General features: G+C 39.7%; 2 protein-coding genes across 2 annotated transcripts; one reads left to right on the plus strand and one right to left on the minus strand.

The window, feature by feature from the left end:
- Nucleotides 1–27,614, minus strand: LOC117255077 (uncharacterized). The gene is made up of 14 exons (XM_078166596.1): nucleotides 27,117–27,614; nucleotides 20,904–20,965; nucleotides 20,670–20,822; nucleotides 19,265–19,484; nucleotides 18,851–19,102; nucleotides 17,610–18,221; nucleotides 13,669–13,836; nucleotides 12,679–12,945; nucleotides 10,938–11,548; nucleotides 7,801–7,921; nucleotides 6,113–7,065; nucleotides 5,774–5,951; nucleotides 5,527–5,658; nucleotides 1–1,599 (listed from the first exon to the last, which is right to left on the minus strand). The coding sequence occupies exons 1-14, from the start codon at nucleotides 27,517–27,519 to the stop codon at nucleotides 902–904; spliced, it is 4,830 nt and encodes a 1,609-aa protein (XP_078022722.1). The 5' UTR covers nucleotides 27,520–27,614; the 3' UTR covers nucleotides 1–901.
- LOC117255079 (E3 ubiquitin-protein ligase TRIM21-like) lies at nucleotides 21,068–27,006 on the plus strand. Its single transcript, XM_033623639.2, has 2 exons — nucleotides 21,068–21,274; nucleotides 22,452–27,006. The coding sequence occupies exon 2, from the start codon at nucleotides 22,454–22,456 to the stop codon at nucleotides 24,104–24,106; it is 1,653 nt and encodes a 550-aa protein (XP_033479530.2). The 5' UTR covers nucleotides 21,068–21,274; nucleotides 22,452–22,453; the 3' UTR covers nucleotides 24,107–27,006.
- Nucleotides 27,615–27,687: the final 73 nt, after the last annotated feature.

The following is a 27,687-nucleotide window of genomic DNA, read 5'->3' on the forward strand; positions in this document are numbered from 1 at the left end:
TTTAGTACTTTTACTTTTATTGTTCAGTATACCATGTCTCATACAATTAGACAGAGGCAGCACTGGGCAAAATTTACCATCTACATGGCTTCAAATTATTGCCTTTTGTATCACAGCCTTATAGGATGACCTTATTCACAATAGTTACTTGGCCTTTAAGAGCTGTTCAAACCAGGTGAACCTGATTCAAAATCTGGTTGTTGAATAACACAAACAGAGATAAAGACTGATTGCCACTAAGGCAAAGTGGTTTTGGCAAAAACAACAACAAAAAAAAGATGATTATCACGATCTCATTGTTTCATTACTGGTTTTTCATTCTGACATTTCAGTAGCTCAAACCCAAAGAATGAATTCCAGTTTCACCTGATTCGTGAACTGCTCACTGGCCATCGTAACATCGATACAAGAACATAATTACGCTTCAATCCCATTTCCACATACAAGATTAGTCTGAATGACAAACACTGCATGGAGAAGTGTGAAATCACAGACCTTAAATGAGTCATTTGTACTACAATAAATAGTCTAAATGTGAGTGCGATATTTTGATGCAACTAACATAGGTGAGAGTGATAAAAGAGAGTAAATATGAGCTCTAAAATTTATCATCTGAACAGTTCCCAAGATTTTATGAAAGAAGTGTTTGGTCATTTTGTCTGAAACTGCGTTGTTAGTTGCTGAACATCACCTGACACGTGTCTGTGTATTAATTTAAGGGAGTTAAATATTTCAGCTTTAATACTTTTTTTTGTGAACCACCACATAAAGTTTTAATGACAGCCTATTCACAGAGGTAATCCCTTACTTTCCCCTCTCTCAGTTCATGTTTTACTGCCTAAAATCTTGTCTCGTTATACTACTACTGGTACATATCTCTATGGTTTATATAAATACATTGTCAGTCATTTTGGTCTGCTATACACATATTAATTGGAGAGTTATCGTCACTCTGTGATAAATCATTGTTCTTCACACTGAATGCAGACACATCCTCAGGGAAAATCTGCTCATGTTTCCGTTTGTGGAGCCTCAGGCTTTGTGAGCGGCTGAAGCCTCTCCCACAGATGTCGCAGCCATATGGCCTCTCTCCCGTGTGAAGCCTGAAATGGTTTTTGAGGCTTGAAGCTCGTGTAAAACTCTTTTCGCACTCGGGACAGTCAAACTTCTCCCCAAAGTGGATTTTCTCATGTTCCCTCAAGCGGCCCGACTGATTAAAGCTCCTGTCGCACACAGAACAGTGGTAGGGCCTCTCTCCCGTGTGTGTGAGCCGGTGTCTGTTCATGGCCCCCGAGTGGGCAAAGCTCTTCCCACAGTCTGGGCAGGAGAACGGTTTCTCTCCAGTGTGGACTTTCTGATGACCTTTGAGTTGCCCTTTCTGGGTGAACTGCTTCCCACACAAAGTGCATTGGTAAGGTTTCTCTCCCGAGTGAATTCGCATGTGAATCTGAAGAGCAGACATCTTGTGACAGTCTCTTCCACAGAGCCCACAGCAGTAAGAGCTCTTTGTCAGTTTGTCGTTACACTGTTCCTGCCCTGGTGACGCTGGAGGGCTGTTTTTATCACTGTCGGAAACATGATCAGGATCCTCTCCAGACACTGTGGAAACATACATGATACACTGAAACATGCCATTTTGTAACAATAACAAAAACACATATTTTTGCTTGTTAAGACATGGCTCACTTTGAAATCCACCATTATAGAAAACTGAAAGGAGATCAAATAAGACAGACCCAGATGATCTGATCTGTGTAAGCATTATCGTCCAGTCAAGGAGTGATGCACGTGCATTTATGTTTAGGGAGTACTATAAAAGCTGCACCATGTCGCACCCCTCTATGGACAGACACCTGTCCCAACTTTAAACATGTCTACAGCAGCAATATTCATTTTACTGCCACCTCTATGGGTGCATGTTACATGTCTGCTTCGAAGTGTAGACCTGACAATAGAAGGAAGTGACATGTTCATATGCTGGCTTTTTATCTTAGCAGCATCCCGCTGAACTGAAATACATACTCCAAAGGTCCTTGACAGAAAATGTGATGTCAAACAGTTTATTTATCAGTCCATAAAATAATCTATTATTCTGCAATTGTTGAGTTAATCATAGGAAGGTATATAAAAGCTATGAATCATGTGAAATTCTTAAGGAGCCTTAAGAAGAAACACAAAATCACCACTAACCACAAGTGCAGGGTTCTCATTTTCAAACCAGTCAGTCAGTCACACCAAAGAGTCAGTCAGAGTAAACTGAAAAAAGACACAGTCCGATTTCTATCATTTCAATCAATCAATATAACAGAGGGTGATCTTTCTTTCTCTAATTTTAAATAGTCTAATAAAACTATAATTAATAAATCTGTCAATGACATTTTTCATTTAGATCGGCTAAAAAACTTTGGCTACAAATTAGAAACCTGCTTTTGCAATCTTTAGGTAATTTCGATAATGACAAGTAGAATCCACTCTTACACTATGTCCACACTAAGACAGCTAAATCTGAAAATGCATGTTTTCCTCTCCTTCCTATAATTAGCCAGCATTTTTGTACCAGAGTGCAGGCAAAAAATGACTCTGGTTCTTTACTGTTACCAGAGCTAAATAAAGGTTAGCCTTAAATTTGAAAGGCTTTTAATTCTAATTAAATTTTAAATTTTTTACATTTTAAGTTTTAAAATTGTAAATCATTTAGTAATTAATTTTACCTTTTATATTTTTGTTTCTATTTACTCATTTATTGTAAATCTGTATCCTTTATTTTTTTGTGATGCTCTGTAAAGCACCTTGAATTGCCCTGGTGTATGAAATGTGCTGTACAAATAAAGTAAGAATAGACCGATAGATCGGCCGGCCGATATATCGGGCCGATATTTGAGTTTTTTATTTGTATCGGCATCGGCCGATACGTGCCTGGGTTCGCGGATTTACTTTTCCCTGGCATGATTTACAGACAGGCATCCACGGACAGCTCTGTGATGCCGGAAGACCCTGCAGTGCACATGCAGCGAATCCTACTGTGTACAGTAGTTGTTGTTTTATTTATGCTTCAGCTTAAATATTTGTTTATTTTATAAAGACATTACTGGAAGATTTAAGAGCACTGAACTCTTTTTTTATTTGAATCTATAATAATAATAATAATAATATTCTACCTGTTCTACCTCAACTTTCCATCTTGTTTTAGTATTTTTTACTGTTCAATAAATGTTTCTTATTTTAAACTTGAGACCTGTAATATTTGTTATCATTGTGTCTTTTTTTTTTTATGTAAATTGAGGGACCAAAGCAGTATCGACCCCAAATATTGGCTCAAGAAAATCGGCAGTCCATAATCGGTCATCGGCTAAGGGTGATGAAAAAAAATCGGTATCGGCATCGGCCCTAAAAAATCCATATTGGTCTAATCCTAAAATAAAGCTGCATTGCCTTAAATTTTATTGTGGACAGGAGCAACAAAGCTTTTTAAAATGAATATTCAAGTCCTCTCATAAAGTGTCAGGAGCTTTAGAAAACAACGAGCTGTCACTTCTAACTTTGTGATGGAAAAGATACAGTTAAGGTCAAAATTATTAGTCCCCCTTATGAAATCAAATAAAACCCTTATCCTTCCAATGACATGGGCCATAACCTTAAGTGTTTATAGTTTGTGTGTGTCCGCAAGAACAAAGACAACATCTGCATAAGGTCAAATGAACATTTTTATTGGTTTGCTGAACTGAAACAAGAAAAAAGCAAAAAAAATGCAATGGTCAAAATTATTAGCCCCCATGTGATTTAGTGCTTTCAAAACAAATTAACTGGGTTTGAAACCACACCTGAGCAGTCAATTAGGTTTGAAAACACACCTGAGCAATCAATTAGCACTGAACCTTATTTAAGTGACTTCAAGAAGCAGAGTTAGTATCACTTGACCACTTGAATGAAAGGGATACTCCAGGGTTGCTCTATAATCTTCGTAAGAAGCAATATCATCATGCCAAAAAGCAAAGAAATCAGTCTGGACCTCAGACAGAAGATAGTGGATCTTCATCTTCAGGGGGAAGGATATACTGCCATTTCCAAGCGTTTCATGGTTTCTAGAACAGCTGTGCGTTGCATCATTGCAAAGCACAAAGAAACAAAGTCTGTTAAAAATAAACCTGGCCGTGGTAGAAAACGCAAGATTTCCAAAACTTTGCAGCGAAAAATAATCAGAGATGTCAACAAGAATCCCCAGACCTCTGCAAAGATGACTGTTGCTGAACTGGCTTCCTCTGGACTTGATGTTTGACGCAAGACTGTTGTGAGGGTTCTTCATCGTGGTGGACTTCGTGGTCATCGTGCAAGAAAAACCCCATTGCTCTCACAGCGGCACATTAAAGCCCAACTGAATTTTGCCAGAGACAATCTGAAACATAAGGGTGAGTTTTGGAAGTCTGTCCTTTGGTCTGATGAAACCAAACTTGAGCTGTTTGGGCATATGGATGCTGCTTTTGTTTGGCGAAGAAAGAGCGAGGCCTTCAACCCTAAAAATACTGTCCCCACAGTGAAGCACGGTGGTGGCAACATAATGCTGTGGGGCTGTTTTGCTGCTTCAGGGACAGGAAACCTTGTTCGGGTGCATGGGACCATGAAAAAAGAGGATTATGTGGGTATTTTGAAGGCTAACATCAAGACATCTGCAGCCAGTCTAGGGTTAGGTCGTCGCTGGGTCTTCCAACAAGACAATGACCCGAAGCATACATCAAAGTTAGTCAAAAACTTTTTGAAAGACACCAAAATCAAGGTTCTGGAGTGGGCCTCTCAGAGCCCTGATCTCAATCCTATCGAGAATCTGTGGAGGGAGCTCAAGGTTCGGGTCCATGCTCGGAGACCAAGCAATTTGCATGATCTTGAACAATTTGCCAAGGAAGAATGGGCTAAAATCCCTCAGGAGACATGTGCCAACTTGGTTAGAAACTACCAAAAGAGGTTGTTGTCATTTTTGGATCAGAAAGGCTACACTATTGACTATTAGTTGTCAGAGGGCTAATAATTTTGACCATTGCATTTTCTTGTTTCAGTTCAGCAAACCAATAAAAATGTTCATTTGACCTTATGCAGATGTTGTCTTTGTTCTTGCGGACATACACAAACTATAAACACTAATGGTTATGGCCCATGTCATTGGAAGGATAAGGGTTTTATTTGATTTCATAAGGGGGGCTAATAATTTTGACCTTAACTGTATTTAACCATTTTTCTGTTCAGGGGTTTCAGTGCCGACAGAGATCTTAAAAATAATAATAATTAAAAAAAACTATGTAGCCTAACATTTTTTTTTAGAATTACCCAGCTCAGTGCCAGCATGCCAGAAAAAAAACAGAGTGAAACAATGAAAGAGTGAAGAAAAAGAATATACAGTGTAGGGAAAGACAGAAGAGTGGGCTGAAATCACTGAGAAAAAATATGTTTTAATCCAGTCATTCAATGACACTGGGTCCCAGTTAATGACTGTAGTAAAGACAGTAATTAATCTTTACTGTAAAATAATTTCCTTACTGTTCACAAGTTCCTCTTCTTCCTCCTTTACTGTAATCCTAATTTCTGTGTTGCTTTCCTGCTGCTGCTCTTCAGTGTCCTCCTGCATGGTGCAATCCTCACTACCAGACACCTGGTCAGGAGCTTCTTCTACTGAGGGAAACACAAGCAAAACAACCACTTAAATGTTAAATCATCATTAAATGCATTCACACTACTTGTGTTATGTTACATAAGAACAAAAATCTGACATCTCATGTTTATTTACCACACAAAGGCTCCTCTTCTTCCTCCTCTTTCACTATTACATTCATATGCGGACTGGAAGCGACATCCTCCGGGTGGTCTTCTGGTTCTTGTAGGTTACTTTCACACTGAGCTGTTTTGTCAAGACCTTCTGAGGAATGGGGCTCAACTGCACTGAGCAAACTCTGACTGTCTGACACCTATAAAACAGTTTAATAAGAACAAATGGAGGCAACAATAGTGTTAGAAGGTTGTAAAAGACCCAAATGTACAAATGCGGAAGAAAAATTAAACATCTCAATCAAACAACCACAAAAAAACACTGAGGTTCTACCGTGAAACTGCTGTGCACTGTCTCTACCTCAGAGCTGATGTTGTTGACCAGGTCCTGCTGGGATGATTCACCACCTGCAGCTTGAACTGGGTTTAAGATGACACCTGTAACCGATCCATTCTTGTTCTGTGTACATGATCTTTTGTGGTTTCTGAGAGTTCCTGCCAGTGAGAAGTGCCTCCCACAGTCCTTGCAAGTGTACGGCTTTTCTCCTGTGTGAATCCTGGTGTGCCTCCGAAGCTCTCCCGGAGCTACAAAAGACTTATCACACTGTGTGCAGCTGTAGGGTTTTTCTCCCGTGTGAGTCCGCATGTGTGTCGTCAGAGTCCACTGCTGTGCAAATGTCTTACCACAGTCGGAGCAGTGGTAGGGCGTAATGCCTGTATGGAGACGCTCATGTCTTACAAGTGTTCCCGACAGGGCAAATCTTTTGTCACAGAAAGAGCACTGATAAGGCCTCTCTCCAGTGTGAGTCCTCTGATGATCTCTCAGCTCAGCTGCTGAGTTACAGCTCTTTTCACAGTCCGAACATGGAAACTTCTTCCTCGTAAAGCCTGCGACAACCTCAGAGTGCATCGCCTCTAAGTGAGTTTTCAGATGCCAGTGTCGGGAAAAGCTCTTCAGGCAGATGGAGCAGTGATACGGCCTCTCGCCTGTGTGTGTCCGTCGGTGCAGCCTGAGCTCACCCTGACTGGCAAATCTTTTTTCGCAGAAAGTGCATGGGAACGGCTTTTCCCCAGTGTGGACCCTTTCATGGATCATGAGCAGCCCCTTTTCTGGAAATCTCTTCTCACACATGGAGCAGGGGAAAGGCCTCTCTCCCGAGTGAGTGCGTAGGTGGCGCTGAAGTTTAGAGGCGTAAGGGAAGTCTTTCCCACACACTGAGCAGCTGTGAAGAGACGGCGGTTTTTCATTCTCACTTTGATCAAATGTCTTGGAGGGAGCCTCTGCATGTACAATGCCAGGGATAGCACTCTCTCCTGTGTGAACAGAAAGATAAGACAGCATTTTATTCAGGAAAACAAAAAGACTGGGGAAACATTTTCTTAACAGTTAACCCCTGAGCACAACAAACATCATTGCTGATGGTGTTCAGACATGTTGTAGAGTCCTTTATAGTGTAGGTAAGTATAATAATGCCTCTCTGCAAGAAACATTCAGTGTAAATATGTTGTTCTAAAAAGGTGTATACATCATTTACAGTCATACAATTATTTTGCAGGTCTGAAATTGAGCATTTAATTTTTTTTTATGTGAAAAAAGACTAATATTGAGACTTAGCATTGCCAAATATCTTGATTTTGGTGTTGGAATGGTTTCTGAGAGAGAAAAGCAAAATCACTGCATCTGTACTCTGTATGCAAACTGCAGCTTAATCTAACACAGACATGCCAAGCTTTGCTGGGAATGCATCAATGTGCCACTGGATGTTTATCCTGACTATGTAGTATAATTTTATAGAGTAAATACTGCACTGCAGATGTAGCTCAGAGTAAACGTCTTGTTTGCTTTTAAGCTTAAGACTTAATATATGTTCATTTACTATTAAGAAAAGCTCTTTGAACCATGCCTGTAAAAGTTTTGGTGAGAAGTGCATCATGATGTGTTTTTATTCTTATGCTTATATTCTCTAACCCTGTGTGTATCTGTGTTTTTGTATGCATTGTGTAATTAGCTACTAGGTGCCTAAATTTCTATCTATCTTATTTGCTCACTGAGGTCTGAGAAATCCACTTCTTCTCCATCAGAGTTGATCAGGCCTCCGATTTCTTGCTGATCATCCTCAGCCAGGATCACAGCTGGCTCAAAGTCCTCTGGGTTTTCAGAGCCCATCTCTCAAATGTACAACCTTGAGGAGGTGAAAAATCAAGAGTCAGTAAACAGACACGTTTACAAGTTAACAAGTTATAGCAAAGGAGTGAATAAATACAGGCAAACATGGCCGAAAGCTTCACAGCTGAGAAAGACATTTAAGCAACCACTGCTGTTGCTGACTCTTTGGACTGTTAGTGCATCATAGAGATAAAACTAATCTAACATACGATGTGCTTGAAATAATGTTTATTAATTTAAAGAGATCATCCATTTATGATGTGTTAGCATTCAAAAGTAGAGAAAAACACTGCTCAGTGCTCACCCATTATCAGATCACAGTATTAAATATGTGCAAAACTCTTTGTTATTACACTACAAAGGACCACCAAATCCATGTAACTGCTCTGGGCCTGTACTCATCAAGTGTCTCACAATACAGTATTGTAAAAATGTATTTGTATTGGCTGTGGCCTCATTACACAAGTCACATTTTTGGATAGAGACATTTTAATCAAACCAACTGAATCATACCAGGATCTTCCTGCTCATTTCTGTCTTAATGTTTTGTTGTTAGTTCCTGAAGGAAATGTGACAGATGCTAATTCCAAAATGGCAAATCACTATATAGCATAACTAAGAATTCAAGATCAAGGTCCTGATCACAGTTTTCCAAGAAAGTGACCAAACTTACTAAGTCAACAGTCAAACTGATGATGTGTCACTTGCAATATACATTATGTTAAATAATAATGTACATGTCAGTCATAGTCCTGTTACAGACAGACTGTTATACATTATAATAAATAGTATTTCAAATGTTAAGAGCATAAACCAAGTCTGCTTTGATGGACAGATCTGATATTCAAAATTTCTCCTATTCATTAATTTATCCCAGATATCTTATTCAAGGTTCAGAACTATTTCAAATATTTGTGACATACTGGTGATTGTGACAGGTGACAGTGATGTGAATAAGGTATGAAAAATGAATTTACAGTTCATACAGCATTTATTAAATCATATTTCAACCAAGGTGTGACAGTGTTGTGAGCAGTCACTCAGTGGCTGTTGTTTTTAATCCATTCTCTCTTTAGACTCTCAGCCTCCGGCACCACATCACTTTGGGGGAAGCATTCTTGTCACTTTTCCCCCTCTACAAGCCACACAACAATGCCTCCACCCTGGAAGACATCCATCGTCCTGCTCAAGGACACTTCAGCAGGGCGGATGCTTTGTTGTGACAGGGGACTGAACCTGGCTGGGCCTGATGGACTGTCTACTGTTAAAAGGAGTTGTCCTTACAAATGTACTGTACAACAAATAAACTATTCAGCAACACTGCTGGCTATGGAGCTGTTTAGTGTTAGCTGTAAAAATAAGTAACTGTGTTCCAGTGGTTAGACTGTCATGGGAAAAGCTCTTTTCGTGCATCTGCACTGAGTAGCCCAGTTAGCTTAGTAGCATTAGCTTGATGGGACTCATTCTTGCTCCTCTACTGTCTCATACTAATTGATTTAAGTTAGATAGAAACCTGATTGACAAACCTGTTGGTATCTATGGCGACATATTCAAACCCTGTATGTCAGGAGCACTCTGCAGTACAGAGCCCGGTATTTGACCTCTGACTGAAATGTCTGAGTCGGCGGTGACCAGCGCTTTGGTCAACGACCACCTCTGCCTTTGAGCAAACTGTTATTAGCCAGCTAGCCACTGACATGGCGTTACCTAGCATGACTGATATTAGCAATTAGCTAACGATACCTCCCCCTTAAGCTACAGCCGCTAATCAACAATAACAAATAACGCTCCCGACGGATTCACAACCGAGTCTAGTGCGAAAATAATACGTTAAATCTACTGAAATTTTAACCTCCGCTGTATAACACTTGCTAATTCAGCTAGCTAACAACAGACAATAGACATTTTGACCAACCTCAGCATTGATTTTTCCCTCAGGTAAAAAGTAATCGCTCGACTGAAGTTTATTAAAAAGACTTGGCAATGTTTCTACGTCTCTGTCATTTTCAGGCTCAGTATGTTCAAACAATGTGTCAAATTAATGCCACCTATCTGTTGAGTTTAGTTAAAAACGCGTTTGGAGCTGGTGATAACCTTTCTAGCATTAGCTGCTAGCCACTTACAGTAGCGTCGGAACTTCCGGTTGTCTTTTTTAAAACCAAAATAAAAGCCCCAATAATATAACTTATTAAAATCTCGTTTACTGCAGTTTCCTGCAAACATGCGTACATATTACATTAAATAATGCTTGTATTAAGTAGAAATACTCACCAATAACTCACCTTAAAATATACAAATATAACAAAATAACGTATACAATATTCACGCCAGCTATATTATGCTTAATGCATGTGGTGTACTATTTTCACTACTTGTACTTTGCTTGAATATCTGCATTTTGTGCTACTTTATTATTCAACTCAACATTTCAAAGAGAAATACTGTACTTTTTACTCCACTAAATTACGCAATACTATACAATTAATTATCCTGCTGCATGGTCATGTTAACCCAATGCATGAAGCAGTTTATATTTCTGAATTAAGATTTTTTTTTTTTAAAAAAGGCTCCAACTACAAACACAAGCATATATTTCAAAATACAAGCTTTTGTTTTAGTTTTTTTTTTTGGCCAATAATGCAGTGAAAGAGTTTTACTATGTAAACAAGCACTGATGTACACTGTGATCTGCTGGGTCCAATTATTGGATAAAAACTCTGCTCAAAGGCCAAGTTAAGGTGAATTACAAGAGAAGAAACACAGAAAAATTCAAAGAACATTGACTTATGATGTCATGATTTATTTTCTTGAATACTATATAGTCCAATACATGTTATTAATAATGTAGCTGACTGCACACCTTATACATTTGATTACTATCATACTGTTTGAACAATCACTTCAGACATTTGAAAGATAGTTTACTTCACAGAGTAAAAGATGGGCAACGCTAGTATATTAACTTTTCCTATTTATATCCTCTCAGACTAGTGTACACTCCCAGGTGACATTATTGATTATGTGCCACTGACAGCTGTTGTTTTGGTCTCCCCAGCGGTTTTGTTTGAGGCTTTGGCTTCTTGTCGTGAATCTTCAGATGCGCTCGATAACCTTGAGTGTAATAAAAGCACTTGCCACATTTGTCACAAGTATACGGTTTCTCTCCGGTGTGAACTCGCAGGTGAACTTTCAGCACAGATGCTTTGGAGTAGCTTTTACCACAGATTGAGCAGAGGTGAGGTCGCTCTCCGGTGTGAGTTTTGAGATGCACCTTGAGGTGGGAGGATTGTGAAAACGCCTTCCCACACTGATCACAGTGGAAATTCCTTTCTCCAGTGTGAGTCAGCTCGTGTTTTTTAAGCGAATCTGCTGTGACACAGCTCTTACCACACTCTGTACAGAGGAAAGGTGACTCTCCTGAGTGAATGCGCTTATGTATTTTGAAATAGTATTCCGTTTTGAAGGTCTTGCCACAGTCAGGACAGGCGTAAGGCTTTTTGTGACTCTGGCGGTGTTCTTCCAGCTGTTGCTTCTGAGGGAAGTCCATGCCACATTCTCCACACACATGAACTGTCACATGCGATTCTTTCGGGGGACTCTCTCGAACTAATGTCCAATTTGGTAACTCTCCTGTAAGAAAAACAAAGACATTCATGGTCATTTATTTGTGGCCAGTTCTGTATTGTTAAGGCCCGGTCACACCAGCATTTAAAACATTGACATTTTGCTGCAAAATCAACTCATATCAATGAAATAACTGCATGCTCAGTGGATTTTCTCATGTGAGCAAAGTAAATCCACAAACACTTTTTGCTTTTACAGCATGTTGCAATGCCACTTTTATTAAGAAAGTAAATGCTGCAAATTTATCTTCTGACTGGACTTGTAGCTCTACCTTTTATGAGAACATATGACATATAAAATTCACTGACTAATTGAGATTTTGTGAACATTTGACACATTACTGATCAAGAACCAAACATTTATTAAAAGGCACTTGGCTGAATTTTGCTGTGCCACTTTTTGGAGTGACTGGGCCTTTAGGACATAGTCTATGCAAGTCCCACAATATGAATCAATTATTATTTCTACACATAAATCCAAAACAACACTTTTTAGCATGGGAAGACTTCAGTGGAAGCACAAGATCAGATTGACAAAGCTTATCCATCATATAGATGAGGAAAAAAATAACAAAGATACAATTTTAGATAAGTTTACAATGACTTCAACTGAAAAACACATGAGCGGAGCTTCCCAAAAGCATTTGTAGGTGCTATATGCTAAGATATTGATGTTTATATTTGTGTTGACATTAGCTGTCAGTTGACACCTTTCACACATGTCACGTGGGTGTGGTCAGGGAGCAGTGATTGAGTGATTGAATGAATGGGCATATATTCACCTGTGCACCGTGGTGGTTGCATGGAGAGGGGGGTGAGTAGGGAGAGCGTATTTTTTGTTGACCGCTTAACCTAACTGAAAACTGGGTATTTGAACATCCTGCCGTGCCTTGCCTTGCTTTGCCTGTTTGTTCGCTGTTGAAAATAAATACGGACACAGTCGGAAAACTTGGAAATAGCCTTGTCGTTTGTATGGCGAGTCAGCAGTGCAATGCTCCCTCACTTAGCCTCTCAGTGACTTCGTCTTTTGTTTGGAGTCACTATAGCATCTAATTTAAAAAAAAAAAAGAAAAGAAAAGAAAAAGAAAAAAAAAGTGTATCTAATTAAAGACAAAGGAGCATCTTGTTGCCTCTGACCTCTGTGCACTTTCATGTGTGTTTTGAGGTTTCCGCTCTGGGTAAATCCTCTCCCACAGATGAAGCACTTGAAAGGTCTTTTCCCCGCGTGAATCACAAGGTGTCGTTTCAGCGCGGTGTTGTCAGAGAAAATTCTCCCACAGGTCGGACAGTCGTACTTCTTGAGTTTGCGAGGCTGCTGGCATTGTTTTGCACCCTCAGATGGCTTTTCCTGAGGCTGTTCATGGGAGTTGCCGAGTTCAGGTTCTGGTCGTCCTAAAGTTTCTTCTAAAGAAAAAAAAAGTAGTAGTGGGTCTGATTTGTCACCTCAGAACAGCAGAAACAAACTGTAAACACAACATTGACACAAGTTGATATGGCGAACAAAGTTGTTAGAAAACAGTTGCTTGTCTACACATCCAGCAGACACGGAGCAACACCAGCATTCATTCAGAGTCATGTTTCTGGACACCTGAGGAATATAAGTTAAGTAATACTCACTCTGTACAATGAGCTAAAAGATGCTAAAAAGGTCTGTAGAGAATATTACTGCAGTCATGTGTGCGTTCATTAGAATGAGCAACACCTGTTACATACATGAGGTAATTCTATCCACTGTTAATATGAAAATATTAATTGGTGGAGCTTTAGGCAGTGACTTTGTTTTTTACTGCCCCCTTTCAAATAAAACTACACTACAAACTTTATCTGTTTTGGAATAAAATCATGTACTTTGACTTTATTCCATATTGTCTCTTTATTATCATAATTATTATACAAATGTCACAACATGATACTGACATGTTGTTCCGGGCTTACTATCTGTGAATTTCCTGGTGGACTGTAGATTCCTTTAATAACTACAAAAAAACCTAAAAAAGATTTTAGTTTAAAGCTCAAACATAATTTGAGGTAGAATCTTGACAGCATGAACGTCTTGCTTATTTCAGTTACAAATCTGTATGACTTGTATGTGTTTACAAAAAATAATACCACTTCAGTCAGACTCACCTGTAGGTGCTGTGCTGTGATCCTGCTCCTGTGTTTCAGGTCTGTGTTCTTCATGGTGATTTACCTCTGCACCTGTGTCGCTCAGGTGCATTTTCTTCGATGTGATGTTATGTGGGAGGGGTGTGGTGAGGCCGAGCTCAGAGGGTGGCGATACTCCACTGGACAGCTCTGCTTAAAGTGCTCCTGCCCCTGTGATCATGAGAGGTTTTAAATAATCACCACATCTCTAGTTATAGAGTTTCATTTTATTGTTTTGGTGCTTGCACAAAATCAGTTTTCCAAACTAAAATGCAGCTGCCATGTCTTTGTTAAACTGAATGATTTATAAGGAACTTGATTGTATTACTCTAATTATTAGACCATTATTCTTCAGCTTATTCCAAAAGGCACCCAAAAGACTGAGATGACAACAGATACCATCTTACAAAAACAAATCTGTCTCAAAACATTGGGACTGTATTTTGATTATGCAACTGGATCATAACCAGGGTTGGAAACTTTTTGTCTACCTGCCACTATGGCTGGTGCATTCCAAAATCTATCAGCCACTCAATCGATTACCATTGGGGTTTTTGGTTTTTGTTTATTTACTTTTTTGGGCAGGTGAGTAAAACACATCTGACAGCTACTTGCATATTTTACCAGCATTTGGCTGCTGGCTGATGATAATTTCCAACATTGATTATAACTTGTCAGATTGTTTATCACTGCAACCAAGACACGTCCTTGAACATTATCATAAAAGTGCACACAAGATATCTGGCTGCTTGGTCCAGTAGTGTTGTGTCATTCATGAACAAATTGTTTAAAAGAACAAATCTGTTGAGTGAATGTACTGAACTAAATCACTTCCGGAACTGATTCGTTCATTTCTCGGTTCAGTTGAGCACAGCAGCGAGCGTGCAGCCCGGGAGTGGAACTGCCTATTCGGTCCGCATGAACGATGAATCACTCGCGAGCTGCAAGGCAGCCAGGGTGCAGGGAGGGACTGCCTAGCCCTGAGCCCAGTGCTGTAATGTCGTAGACCAGTTAAAAAACCCTCATTCTAAACAGCGTTAATTTACAATAGACACTAAAAATATCATGATTAATAAACGTGTTTGCTTTGTCAAAGCATCTATCTTACCCGGTGCTGACAAACGTGTTTGTCAAAGCAACACTGCCACAGCACTCCCGGAAGCCGTGAACTGAACTGAATCATGAATCGTTCAGCCGTGTATCAGTTCGAATCTTTTTAATGAACTGATTTTAGTGATTCAGTAACATCTAAAGAACTGCTTTGCCCATCACTATAGGACCAGTAGTTTGCGAGTTGAGCTGCGGACAGACATACCTGTGTAATTAGCAATGGCACTTTTATCTATCGCCAATTTTTTGGACCCCCTTAACATTCTGCCATGAATTACACATATTTGTCAATTTAAATGATAATTATGCAAGTCAAGGAAGTCACAGTCTATCATAGTACTAAACCTCAGTGAACTACATCGTCTCGCACAATATACGTCACCAACACCAGCTAGCTAGCTAACTTAGCTAGCAAGGTAACTGTTAATTGCTCCATGCACAAATGTAATGTTATCTTACCTGGTGTTTTAATATCCAGCTACTGGTCTTTTCATGAGCTGGGACGCCAAATAACAAGCAAGACCCGTTGCTCCTATACATACACAGCCGCTAATCAACAATAACAAATAACGGTCCCGACAGACTCACAGTGTTGTCTAACGTAAAACTAACACATTAAATCTGCAGCAGTTTTAACCACCACTTATTAAACACTGGTTAACTCAGCGAACGTTAGCTAACAACTGACAACAGACATTATGACCAACCTCAGCATGGATTTTTCCATCGGCTAAAAAGTAACTTAGCTGCTCGACTTAAGTTTATTAAAACGACTTGGCAATGTTTTTACGTCTCTGTCTTTTTTGTGCTCATTATATTCAATTCGAATAAATGCCACCTGATTGATGAGTTAAATGAAATAAGCGTCTGGGGCTGATGACAACCTTTCTAGCTTTAGCTGCTAGCCACTTACAGTAGTGTCGGAACTTCCGGTACTTTTAAAACCAAAATAAAAGCCCCACTAATATAACTTCTTAAATCCTCGTTTACTGCAGCTTTCCGCAAACACCCGTGCTTATCACATTAAATAATCATTGTATTATCAAAAAATAGTCAGCAATCGCTCACCTAAAACATACACATATAAGGGAATGACGTGTATAATATTCACGTTAGTCATATACTTAATGCATGTGTAACGTACATTTACTCAAGTACTGTATTTAAGTACACTTTTTACATATTTGTACTATATTTGCACTTTATGCTACTTTATGATATATGTCATATTTCAGAGGGAAATTGCACTTTTTACTCCACTAAATTCATTCCACACTAATGATTACTATTCACATTAAAATATATGATATGCTTACATAATGTAATGCAGTGTGATACTATTAATGTACCTGGTAGTATATAAAGTATACCATTGTCCTGTTGCATGGTCATGATGATTCAATGCATAAAGCAGCTTATATGTATGAATTAAGATACAAGACAAATCTGACTAAAATAGGCATATTTTTCAAAGTACGTGCTTTTGTTGATTTATTTTCACTCCACTACATCTGACACTTTTTTTTTTTTTTACATATATATTGAATACAATAGAGTACCTTCTATACTATTAACCTACACAAATAATCTAAAATTGGCTCCACTTGCAAGAACTGCAACATTAAAATGCTTGGAAGGAGTTGATATTGATTAAAAAAAATCCGTAGAAACATAACATTTTGAGAGGAGCCATTCTGCCTTGTCAGTACTTTTACCTTGGATACATGAAGTACATTTTGCTTGTAATACTTCCATACTTTTACTTAAATAACATTTTGAATTCAGGATTTTTACTTGTAATTACGGAATCTTTAGACCACAGTATTTCTACTTAAAAAATCTGAGTACTTCTTGCACCACCACCCAATGCTTATCAGTAAGAAGAGAGTACTTAATGTGTTTCTATATTATTACTATTATTATTATTATTAGTAGTAGTAGTAGTAGTAGTAGTGTGTAAACGAACATATCCTGTTGCAGTTGAAGTTAAAGCCAATCCTTTGGTGGGAAAAAGGTAAACTGACAACATACCCTTCAAGTCAAAAACCATAAAACAAGCAGAAAAGTTCCAAACCTTTTTATTTCTTGATGATCCTAGACGCCTCCCGCTGACGGTTTTCCAGGCATGTTGGACAGGTAAGACTAGAGGATGTCTCAGGGTCCTCTTGGACAAACTGGAGGTCATGTCTGAGGGAAAAAAATCATCTGTCCAACTTTGCTACTGAGACTTAGAGCCAGATAAGATGCTGAGCAGTGATGTATGGATGATGGCTAATGTTCAAAGATTAAATCATTGGTTCCCAAATTGAGAGGCAAGGAGGAGCATGACAGAAAAAACTGAGAACAATAATTTGTATACAAAAATAAATGCCCAACATTGAAGTACAGCATTATCCTGCTGCATGGTCGTGATAATCCAATGCATATAGCAGCTTATATTTATGAATTCAGATACAAAAATAAAAGTTCTGTTAAAATAACAAACATCTGAAGTTATTAGATGTCACAAGTAAAATATTTCAAGGTACAAGCTTTTTTTTTTTAGCTCAGTTCTTTTGAAGAAAATGCAGTTAAAATCCGTTTCCAAACACTCAAACAGTCAAATTATTATTCATCTTTAGGTGAATCACAGTTAGTAGCAAAGACTGCATACCATATCCATGTGATTACTATAATATTACCTGAATTATCACTTCATTCACTTAAAGATTTCACACAGTAACAGAGGAGCAAACCAATACTGTTTTTATGTTTTAACTTTTCCTCTTTATATCCTCTCAGACTATTGTACACTCCCAGGTGACATTATTGATTATGTGCCACTGACAGCTGTTGTTTTGGTCTCCCCAGCGGTTTTGTTTGAGGCTTTGGCTTCTTGTCATGAATCTTCAGATGCGCTTGATAACCTTGAGAGTAATAGAAGCACTTGCCACATTTGTCACAAGTATACGGTTTCTCTCCGGTGTGAACTCGCAGGTGAACTTTCAGATCGCACGATTTGGAGTAACTTTTACCACAGATTGAGCAGAGGTGAGGTCGCTCTCCGGTGTGAGTCTTGAGGTGCACCTTGAGGTGGGAGGATTGTGAAAACGCCTTCCCACACTGATCACAGTGGAAATTCCTTTCTCCAGTGTGAGTCAACTCGTGTTTTTTAAGCGAATCTGCTGTGACACAACTCTTACCACACTCTGTACAGAGGAAAGGTGACTCTCCTGAGTGAATGCGCTTATGTATTTTGAAATAGTATTCCGTTTTGAAGGTCTTGCCACAGTCAGGGCAGGCGTGAGGCTTTTTGTGACTCTGGCGGTGTTCCTCCAGTTGTTGCTTCTGAGGGAAGTCCATGCCACATTCTCCACACACATGAACTGTCACATGAGATTTATTCGGGGGACTCTCTCGAACTAATGTCCAATTTGGTAACTCTCCTGTAAGAAAAACGAAGACATTCATAGTCATTTATTTTTAGACAGTTTTGCATCGTTAAGCATTTAAAACATAGATTTTTTTTGCTGCAAAATCTGCTCATATCAATAAAATCACTAAAATCAGTGGATTTTCTTGCAAATTTTAAGCTTTAGACAGTCACATCGTCATTTTTATTGAGCCTGTCACAGTAAAAAGTGCTCCACAAAAAGGATACTGTAATGAGAGAGGAGTAAATGGTATAAATTTATTGTTTGAATAAACTGTGTGAACATGTGTCCCTGTAGCGGCTAAGGTAACTAGCCTGCTAATGGGCCACTTCCAAATACAAATATTTCTCAAAAGAAAATTGATAAATTCACTGTAGACTTTTCAGTGGGAGCAGGCCTTTAGAACATACCCTACACAAGTTCCACATTAATCAATTTTAATGTTTATACATGAATCCGAAACAATACTTTGGAAGCACAAGATCAGATCTACATAAGCTATCTTGCATTTAATCAGAGAAAAAAAACTTAGTTATTAAGTTTTTAAAGTAAAATGATCAGTTGAGAAGATTTCTCTAAAAAACAAACCCGCACGGCCAAGCTCACAAAGAAAGACAGAGGAGCATCTTGTTGCCTCTGACCTCTGTGCACTTTCATGTGTGTTTTGAGGTTTCCGCTCTGGGTGAATCCTCTCCCACAGATGAAGCACTTGAAAGGTCTTTTCCCCACGTGAATCACAAGGTGTCGCTGCAGAGCGGTGTTGTGAGAGAAGACTCTGCCACAGGTCGGACAGTCGTAGTTCTTCTTGAGTCTGCGAGGCCCCTCAGATGGATTTCCCTGAGGCTGTTCATGGGAGCTGTCATGTTCAGGTTCTGGTGGTATTAAAGTTTCTTCTAAAAAATAACAATAATAATAATAATAATAATAACAAAAAGTTGGTGTACATGAAATGTTCTGAAAGTTCTGTAGGGTTCTTGAGTATTGCGTATTGAGATTACAAATCTGTATGACTTGTATGTGTTCACAAAAAATAATAGCACTTCAGTCAGACTCACCTGTAGGTGCTGTGCTGTGATCCTGCTCCTGTGTTTCAGGTCTGTGTTCTTCATGGTGATTTAGCCCTGCACCCGTGTTGCTCAGGTGCATTTTCTTCGATGTGATGTTATGTGGGAGGGGTGTGGTGAGGCCGAGCTCAGAGGGTGGCGATACAGAGGAGGTCCCAGAAGGCCAGGAGGGCTGTTCCACTGGACGGCTCTGCTTAAAGTGCTCCTGCCCCTGTGACCATGAGAGGTTTGAAATCATCACCATCATAATTTCTTTGTAAAACAGAATGATTTAAAAAGAACATTATTGTATGACTCATATCATTAAACCATTATTCTACAGCTAATTTCAACAGGCACTCAACTGATAAAGATGACCTTCAATACCAATTGGGCGGCACAATGTCGCAGTAGTTAGCATTGTCACCTCACAGCAAGAGGGTTCCTGGTTCGAATCCAGGATGGAGGGCTCAAACCCCAAGGTGGGGGAGCCCTTCTGTGTGGAGTTTCTAGTCCTCCCTGTGTCAGCGTGGGTTTTCTCCGGGTACTCCATCTTCCTCCCACAGTCCAAAGACATGCAGGTTAATTGGTGACTCTAAATTGTGCGTAGGTGTGAATGTGAGTGTGAATGGTTGTCTGTCTCTATGTGTCAGCCCTGTGATAGTCTGGCGACCTGTCCAGGGTGTACCCTGCCTCTCGCCCAGTGTCAGCTGGGATAGGCTCCAGCCCCCCGTGACCCTCAACGGGATAAGCAGTTATGGAAAACTAATGAAGAAACCATCTTACAAAAACAAATCTGCCTCAAAACATTAGAAATATATATTACAGCCTAAGCTGCTGATCCTGGTGCTCGTATTAGAGATGGCGGTGGAAACGTGGAGGAAATGAGGGTAGAAAAGAACTGGGGAATTAATACCTGCTGTTTGTTGGCGAGTTTTCTTGGCATTTTTGTGTTTCTCACTCTGCATTTGGGATCCCACTGCCTTGATTCCCACCATGCTGGGGCTGGTGGGAATCATCTGTCCAAAGTATTTGTATAAAATACACAGAGCCTCGTATACATTGCCAAAATATGAGTGTTGTTGGTTCTGCTATCATGATCTGCAGAACATTAATGCGAGAGATATTAATGAACTATTTAGAAAAATAGATGTTGGCAATTATTTTTAGATTTTACAATGCAACATTAGGAAAAAAATATTCATAAAAGCCTACTTCCCTCATCTTGGCATTTTTAAGACTTTTGAAAGATTTATTAAGGCCTTATTTTAAGGCTTTAGTGGATTTACAGCACCACCTACTGACAGTTTTACATTAACCTCCACCTCATTGCGCCTCTTCCTCATAGTAACAAGTGAAGCCAAGGATGACAGTTTATTATTGTCTACTTTATCCGGGAGGTCAGGGTATCACTTACCGCTGTGCCCCTGTGCAGGGCAATGAAATTAATACTTGCTCCTGCTGGGGCACCATAAGCCTGGTGGCTGTCTGCTGCGCTCCAGTGAGATGAATTTGGGTTTTGGTCCCACAGGTTGAATGCTGTATGATGACCAAAGCTCCACGTGGATGTCTTGAAAATATAAAGCAACAATGAATTAATGTGACCAGGCAGATAAGTTCGATTTAACATCTACAGGTTATAATTGCTCACCTGGCTGTGGTTCTCTGCAGCATGATTTTCTTGGTTGCCAAGGTGATGCTGGGGTCTGTTTCCTGTATAAACAGATGACTCATATTTATTAGATTATATGGTCAAGTTACAGAGCACAAAAAACATTGTAGGGCTTCCCAGTAACCAAGTGAGTTAGAGGGGAAACGAAACCTAACCAGCAAAGCTGCAGTAAGAGGAAGAGCAACATCGGAGAGGAGAGCCTCAATGTCACACCCCAGAAATGAAACTTAAGTTTGTCGGAGTGGCAGCCACGCTGAGGTCAAGACAAGTCTCTGGTTCCCTTTGAAAGAAAATCCAAACAGCCAAGTTCATCGGGTCTTTATCAACAACACAGCAGCTGCTAAACACCAGTGAGTACAGCTGACATCCTGAGTTTAAACGACCAAGATTAACATAAAACTGCAGCTCTGCTCAGGCAGGACGTTCCACTATGGCCGTCTGTGCACCGGCCCACTATGCAGTAGCCCACTTTAATAGCTTTTAACAGTCCCCCTCTCTGTCAGCTCTCAGGACTAACTTTTAACTGAATCTCTGGTTTAGAGTTTCGTTCCACTCCTACTTTCCTGCTTTTATCACTGTTTGCTTATCACCTTCTACATACTGCTTCCTGAACCATTCGGAGACTGGTAATGTGAATCAGCTAGAGGAAATACACAGTGTTTGTCATCAAGTGAGCACAGCTTTAGAAAAAGAATTGCAAAATTTACGTTTTAATAACAGCTTTGACATCATTGCAATGGTACACGGACATGTAATAAGAAAAATGGTGCATCTGTCATTCCCACTCGGCACCCTGAATGTGTGTTCCTGCAATACAGTAAGTAACTGTGTTGAGCAGGTTGGATTACCAAAGCATATAACACTAGCAAACTCAGCTAGTTGGCGCTGCTTTTCATTTTGTTTTTTCAGTGCTTCATCTGTATGTAATTCTGATGTTTTTTTTTGCCACTATGTATGTCGACTATTTGAAATGAGGATTAAAAAAAAAAAAAAGAAGAAACTAGCTTGGAATTTTCAAGAGGATGTTGAGTGATGAAGCATATACGTTGTTTTTTTTAAAGCTTCTGACATCATATTTGCAGGTTCCAAAATCATTCAGCTTGTCAGCAAATGCACGTGCACAGCTGTCCATGAGACTCTGTGAGAGAAGGATGAAACTGATAAAGTTACAGCCTGCGTCACAATCTTACATTATAACATTAGCAGGGATGTACACACTGTTGTCGGTTTCCTGTTAGCGTTCGGAAATCACTTCAACTTATGTAAGGACAGGTTGAACAGTTTGCCATGCAGCAGGCGTGATGTATTCACAACACTGGGGTACCACTCTGAATCTGTCGGGGCACCAAATCTTGCATAACGTTGCTTGGTGCAATTCACAGCAGTTATTATTCAAGATCAGCCTACTTTAACAAACATCGTGGTATACTAAAAAAAAACATAATCGTACTTCTTTCCTTTTAAACAAATAATTAAATGTGTATTTTAAATAAAATGTTTTTCTTTTCTGTCACACTACCTGTGTAGATATGGCTGCTGCAAAGTATCTGCCGCCAGAAGATCAGTTTCTGTGCTCCATCTGTCTGGACGTGTTCACTGATCCTGTCACCACATCATGTGGACACAACTTCTGCAAAAACTGCATCAATGCACACTGGAACACTAATGACCAGTGCCTGTGTCCAATGTGTAAAAAGGTTTTCACCACCAGACCCGAGCTGCATGTCAACACTTTCATCTCTGAGATGGTTGTTCAGTTCAGACAGTCAGCTCAAAGTAAAGCCAGCAGCAGCAGCTCAGAGCAAGTGAGCACTGAAAGTGTCGAAGAGTCGAAACCAGGAGAAGTTCCCTGTGATGTCTGCACTGGAACCAAACTGAAAGCCCTGAAGTCCTGCCTGGTGTGTCTGGCCTCCTACTGTCAGACTCACCTGGAGCCTCATCTGACAGCTTCATGTCTGAAAAGACATCAGCTAATCGACCCTGTTCAGAACCTGGAAGGCAGGATGTGTACGAAGCACAATAAGCCTCTGGAGCTGTTCTGTAAGACCGACCAGACAGGTGTCTGCATGCTCTGCACTGTGTTAGACCACAAGATGCATGACGTTGTTCCTCTGAAAGAGGAATATGAAGAAAAGAAGGCCAAGCTGGAGGCTGAAATTCAGCAGATGATCCAGAAGAGACAACAGAAAATTCAGGAGATCAAAAACTCAGTCGAGCTCAGTGAGAAGGACGCAGACAAAGAGAAAGCCGAAGGTGTTCAGGTCTTCACTTCTCTGAAGGAGTCTGTTGAGAGAGACCTGAATGACCTCATCAAAACTATAGAAGAGAAGCGGACAGCGACACAGAAACAGGCTGAAGCTTTCATCGAGGAGCTGGGACACGAAATCTCTGAGCTGATGAGGAGAAGCACTGAGGTGGAGCAGTTGTCACACAATGAAGACCACCTCCATCTTCTCCAGAGTGTCCAGTCCCTAAACACCCACCATCCACCGCCCACCAAGGACTGGACAGAGATCAGTATCCATCCATCATATGAGGGGACTGCAGTGAGAGCTGTAGCTCAGCTGGAGGAGGCACTCAATAAAAAGATAAGGCAGGTGTTGGAAGCCGAGCTGAAGAGGGTCCAGCAGTATGCAGTGGACGTGACTCTTGATCCTAATACAGCACAAGCTGAACTCATCCTTTCTGATGATGGCAAACAGGTACGCCACGGTAAGGTAATGAAATTTCTTCCAGACAATCCAGAGAGATTTTCTCTCGGTGCCTGTGTTTTAGGAAAACAGCATTTCTCTTCAGGAAAATTTTACTACGAGGTTCAAGTTAAAAGAAAGATTGAATGGTATTTCGGAGTGGCCAAAGAGTCTATCAACAGGAAGGGCCAAATCACACTGGGCCCTGCAGAAGGTTACTGGACTGTAGGTTTGAAAAATGGAAATGAGTACAAAGCTGCTGCTGGCCCTTCAGTCACTCTCTCTCTGAGGTCTCATCCTCAGAAGGTCGGAGTGTTTGTGGATTACGATGAAGGTCTGGTCTCCTTTTATGACACAGATTCTGCAGTTCTTATCTACACGTATACTGGCTGCTCCTTCACTGTGAGACTCTTCCCATTCCTCTGTCCTGGTCCTCATTATGGTAATAGAAACTCTGCACCTCTGATCATCTCTCCTGTCAGAGAAAACTAATCACTGATCTTATTTCATGTATTGATTTATGTGTACTCAAGGGATCAAACCTACTTATTTAGTGGGAATACTTTATAGTTTTGATTGATTTACACTTAATTGTGAGATTTTTTAAATATATGTACCCATTATATATGCAACACATTAATTTGATGCATTAATTAGGGATGCACCGAAATGAAAATTTGTGGCCGAAGCTGAATAATATTAAACGCTTGGCCTAATACCAAGTACTGAATACCGAATAACGTTGTTTAGTTTTTCATTAGTTTTTGCAGATGAACCCCCTCCAGATTAGTGTTGTCATGGTACCATATTTAATTCCTCTGTATGATACCAATGAAAATATCATGGTTCTGAGTAGTATCACGATACCACAGCGAAAATAAGACAGATGTGCCTTTTGTCATTTATAAAAAGATAAATCACTTTTCTATAATACATCAATGATATTTCAATGGAATAAATTACTTATTGACTTATTCATACTTCAAAAACAGCATCAATAAGTGATTAACATAGGGGGGATCAAAATAAAATAAATAAATAAAATAAAAATCAACCAGCCACCCTCCTCCCCTGACAAGTCCCTTCATAAGTAAAGAACAGTCCCTAAAGTGCAGTGAGGTTTGTGGGCCGTGAACGGCTCATTTCTCCTCTGACACGTCACATCCCTGTGTTCGGCTGGCTCGGCTGTTCAGGTACTTCTGGGCAGTCAAGAAGAGGATATTATTGGAGCCGACTTCTCCGTCGCCGGTAAACCGATGGCCACCGTATTTGACAGGAATACATTACTGTCTGTGTCTGTGACCCCTGTTCAACCCACAACCGGTGGGATTCGCCTTTCGTTTCTGCTGCTGGTTGAAATCTGTAGGCTGCTCGCACAGCGTGCTGAATGATTTAAGTCTATTTTGCTCGCTCAAAACTATTTTTAGTCGCAAATGCGAGTGCGGTGTCGCCACACTGCCGACATTTTACTCTGCCCGTCACGGCACGCTGTTTGTAGTGACGAACTTAACGTTCCAAAACCAGCCGCCTATGGCAAACCTTTTTAACATTTAATCGCTAGACTGGATATTCATTACTGATATCTGCAACATAATTTTGCCTAGTCAAAACTCTTATTCAAGATATCTGTAATTAGATTTTGCCTCGTCAAAACTCTAATTACAGATATCTGTAATTCAGTTTTGACTAGTAAGATTCAAACTTTTTTTGCCATTCATGTGTATGGGGTTTGTCATTATAGATATCTCCAATGTAGTTGCGGATATCTGCAACTGAATTGTGGATATCTGTAATTCCAGTTTGAGATATCTACAATTTAATTTTGACTAGTTATAATTCAAGTTCAAGATATCTTTAATTATCATCAATTGAAGATATCTACATGGTCCTTTCTAGATATCTTGAATTGAGTTTCAGATAGTCAGAATGACGTTGTAGATATCTTGAATTCGAATTATGACAAGTCAAAATGACGTTGTAGATATCTGTAACTGAATTATGACTAGTCAAAATGACGTTGTAGATATCTGTAACTGAATTATGACTAGTCAAAATAACGTTGTAGATATCCGTAACTGAATTATGACTAGTCAAAATGACGTTATAGATATCCGCAACTGAATTATGACTAGTCAAAATGACGTTATAGATATCCGCAACTGAATTATGACTAGTCAAAATGACATTGTAGATATCTGTAACTGAATTATGACTAGTCAAAATGACGTTATAGATATCTGCAACTGAATTATGACTAGTCAAAATAACGTTGTAGATATCTGTAACTGAATTATGACTAGTCAAAATGACGTTGTAGATATCTACGTCATTTTCACTAGTCAAAATGACATTGTAGATATCCGCAACTGAATTATGACTAGTCAAAATGACATTGTAGATATCCGCAACTGAATTATGACTAGTCAAAATGACACTGTAGATATCCGCAACTGAATTATGACTAGTCAAAATGACGTTGTAGATATCTACAACTGAATTATGACTAGTCAAAATGACATTGTAGATATCTCAAACTGGAATTATAGATAGTCATAATGTAATTGTAGATATCTATAATGACAAACGCCATACACATGAATGGCAAAAATAGTTTGAATCTTACTAGTCAAAACTGAATTACAGATATCTGTAACTGCAGTTTTGACTAGTCAGAATGACATTATAGATATCTGTAATTCAGTTTTGACTAGTCAGAATGACGTTATAGATATCTGTAATTCAGTTTTGACTGGCTCTGAAGGTGTCTGAAGGTTAAGATACTGTTAAGATACTGTAAGACGAAGATACTGTTAAGATACTGTAAGACGAAGACCTTGTAATTACGAAGACTCCAATGTCAGACACATCTGTATGACGTGTCAAATACACTATGTAAGGCTGAGTCACTGATATGTTTTAAGTTTGTGGTATGTCTTTGTCTGTGCATCATGCTGTGCCAAAAGCTTCTCCGATCAGATCTGTATTAAACATATGTTAATAAGAGTATATGTTTTTTTCTACATCACAGGGCATAAAAAGTTAATGGACAATGTAACTGATACAGCAAATGCAAATGATATTTGGTCTGTTTTGAGAGTAAAAAACAAAAGGTTTTGGCTCATTATAGGTCACTTTGGCTTATATTTCTCTGTTTTGTGAATACTGGTAAGATGGTTTATGAGTCAGAGAAATCTGTAAATGCACGATTGTAAAATAAAAACTGCAAAATGAACTAGTTGTTTGCAGATATGTGACGTCTCTTTCATACCCCTTTCACACTGAGGGCTCAACCAGGGTTGAACCAGCGCAGAATTTGTGTTTGAAAGGCTCAACCCGCATTGACCAACTTGATTTTAAAGAAGAAAGAATTCCTTTATTAGTCCCTCGAGGGGAAATTTGATTTTTGTCTCTCTGTTGTTAAAATAACTTTGCAATCTCATCACAGACTTTAGTTTTCATGTTGTGAAGTACATGGTCATGTGTGCCTAATCAACACACCTACCAAGGTCAGCAGGCTCCCAGGTCAGGTCCTCTCCGTCTGAATCAGGCGGAGTTCTCACTGAGATCTTCCTTGACTTCCTGGTACCTCCCTGCTGTCTGGGTCTGCCCAGCTGCCTGGTTGGACCGATGGGTTTGGCACTGTGAGTCTTCTTATGGTTGTTGAAGCCTTGCCTGTAGTAGAAACTCTTTCTGCTTTCGTCACACTGGTACGGCTTCTCTCCTGTGTGAACTCTGAGGTGAACTTTGAGCTCTTCAGTCCTCGCGTAATGTTTCCCGCAGATGGAGCAGAGGTGAGGCCTCTCTCCAGAGTGTGTCACATAATGTGCTCTCAGAGTAGATTCCTGCTTGAACCTTTTTCCACACACAGTGCACGGAAAAGGTTTCTCTCCGGTGTGATCTCGCATGTGGTTCTCGAGTCCCTTCAAGCTCAGGAAACCTCTATCACACTGTGAGCACTGGTGGGGCTTCAGACCCTCATGAACAGCTTCATGTTGTTTTAATTTGTGGATATGTGTAAATCTTTTGCCGCACTGTGTGCAGGAAAACGGCTTCTTTGATTGGTGAAATTGTTT

This window comes from Epinephelus lanceolatus, chromosome 3 (genome assembly GCF_041903045.1).
Source record: "Epinephelus lanceolatus isolate andai-2023 chromosome 3, ASM4190304v1, whole genome shotgun sequence".
NCBI classification, from domain to species: Eukaryota; Metazoa; Chordata; class Actinopteri; order Perciformes; family Serranidae; genus Epinephelus; species Epinephelus lanceolatus.

Bases quoted from the DNA above. Each gene is read 5' to 3' on its own strand.
- LOC117255079 (XM_033623639.2), top strand. From the start codon at position 22,454: ATGGCTGCTGCAAAGTATCTGCCGCCAGAAGATCAGTTTCTGTGCTCC.
- LOC117255077 (XM_078166596.1), bottom strand. From the start codon at position 27,519: ATGCGAGATCACACCGGAGAGAAACCTTTTCCGTGCACTGTGTGTGGA. The intron at 19,485-20,669 runs GTAAGTGATACC...TCATGGTCACAG, and splicing joins CCCTGCACAGGGGCACAGCG to GGGCAGGAGCACTTTAAGCA. The intron at 1,600-5,526 runs GTAAGGAAATTA...ATGTTTCCACAG, and splicing joins AGAAGAGGAACTTGTGAACA to TGTCTGGAGAGGATCCTGAT.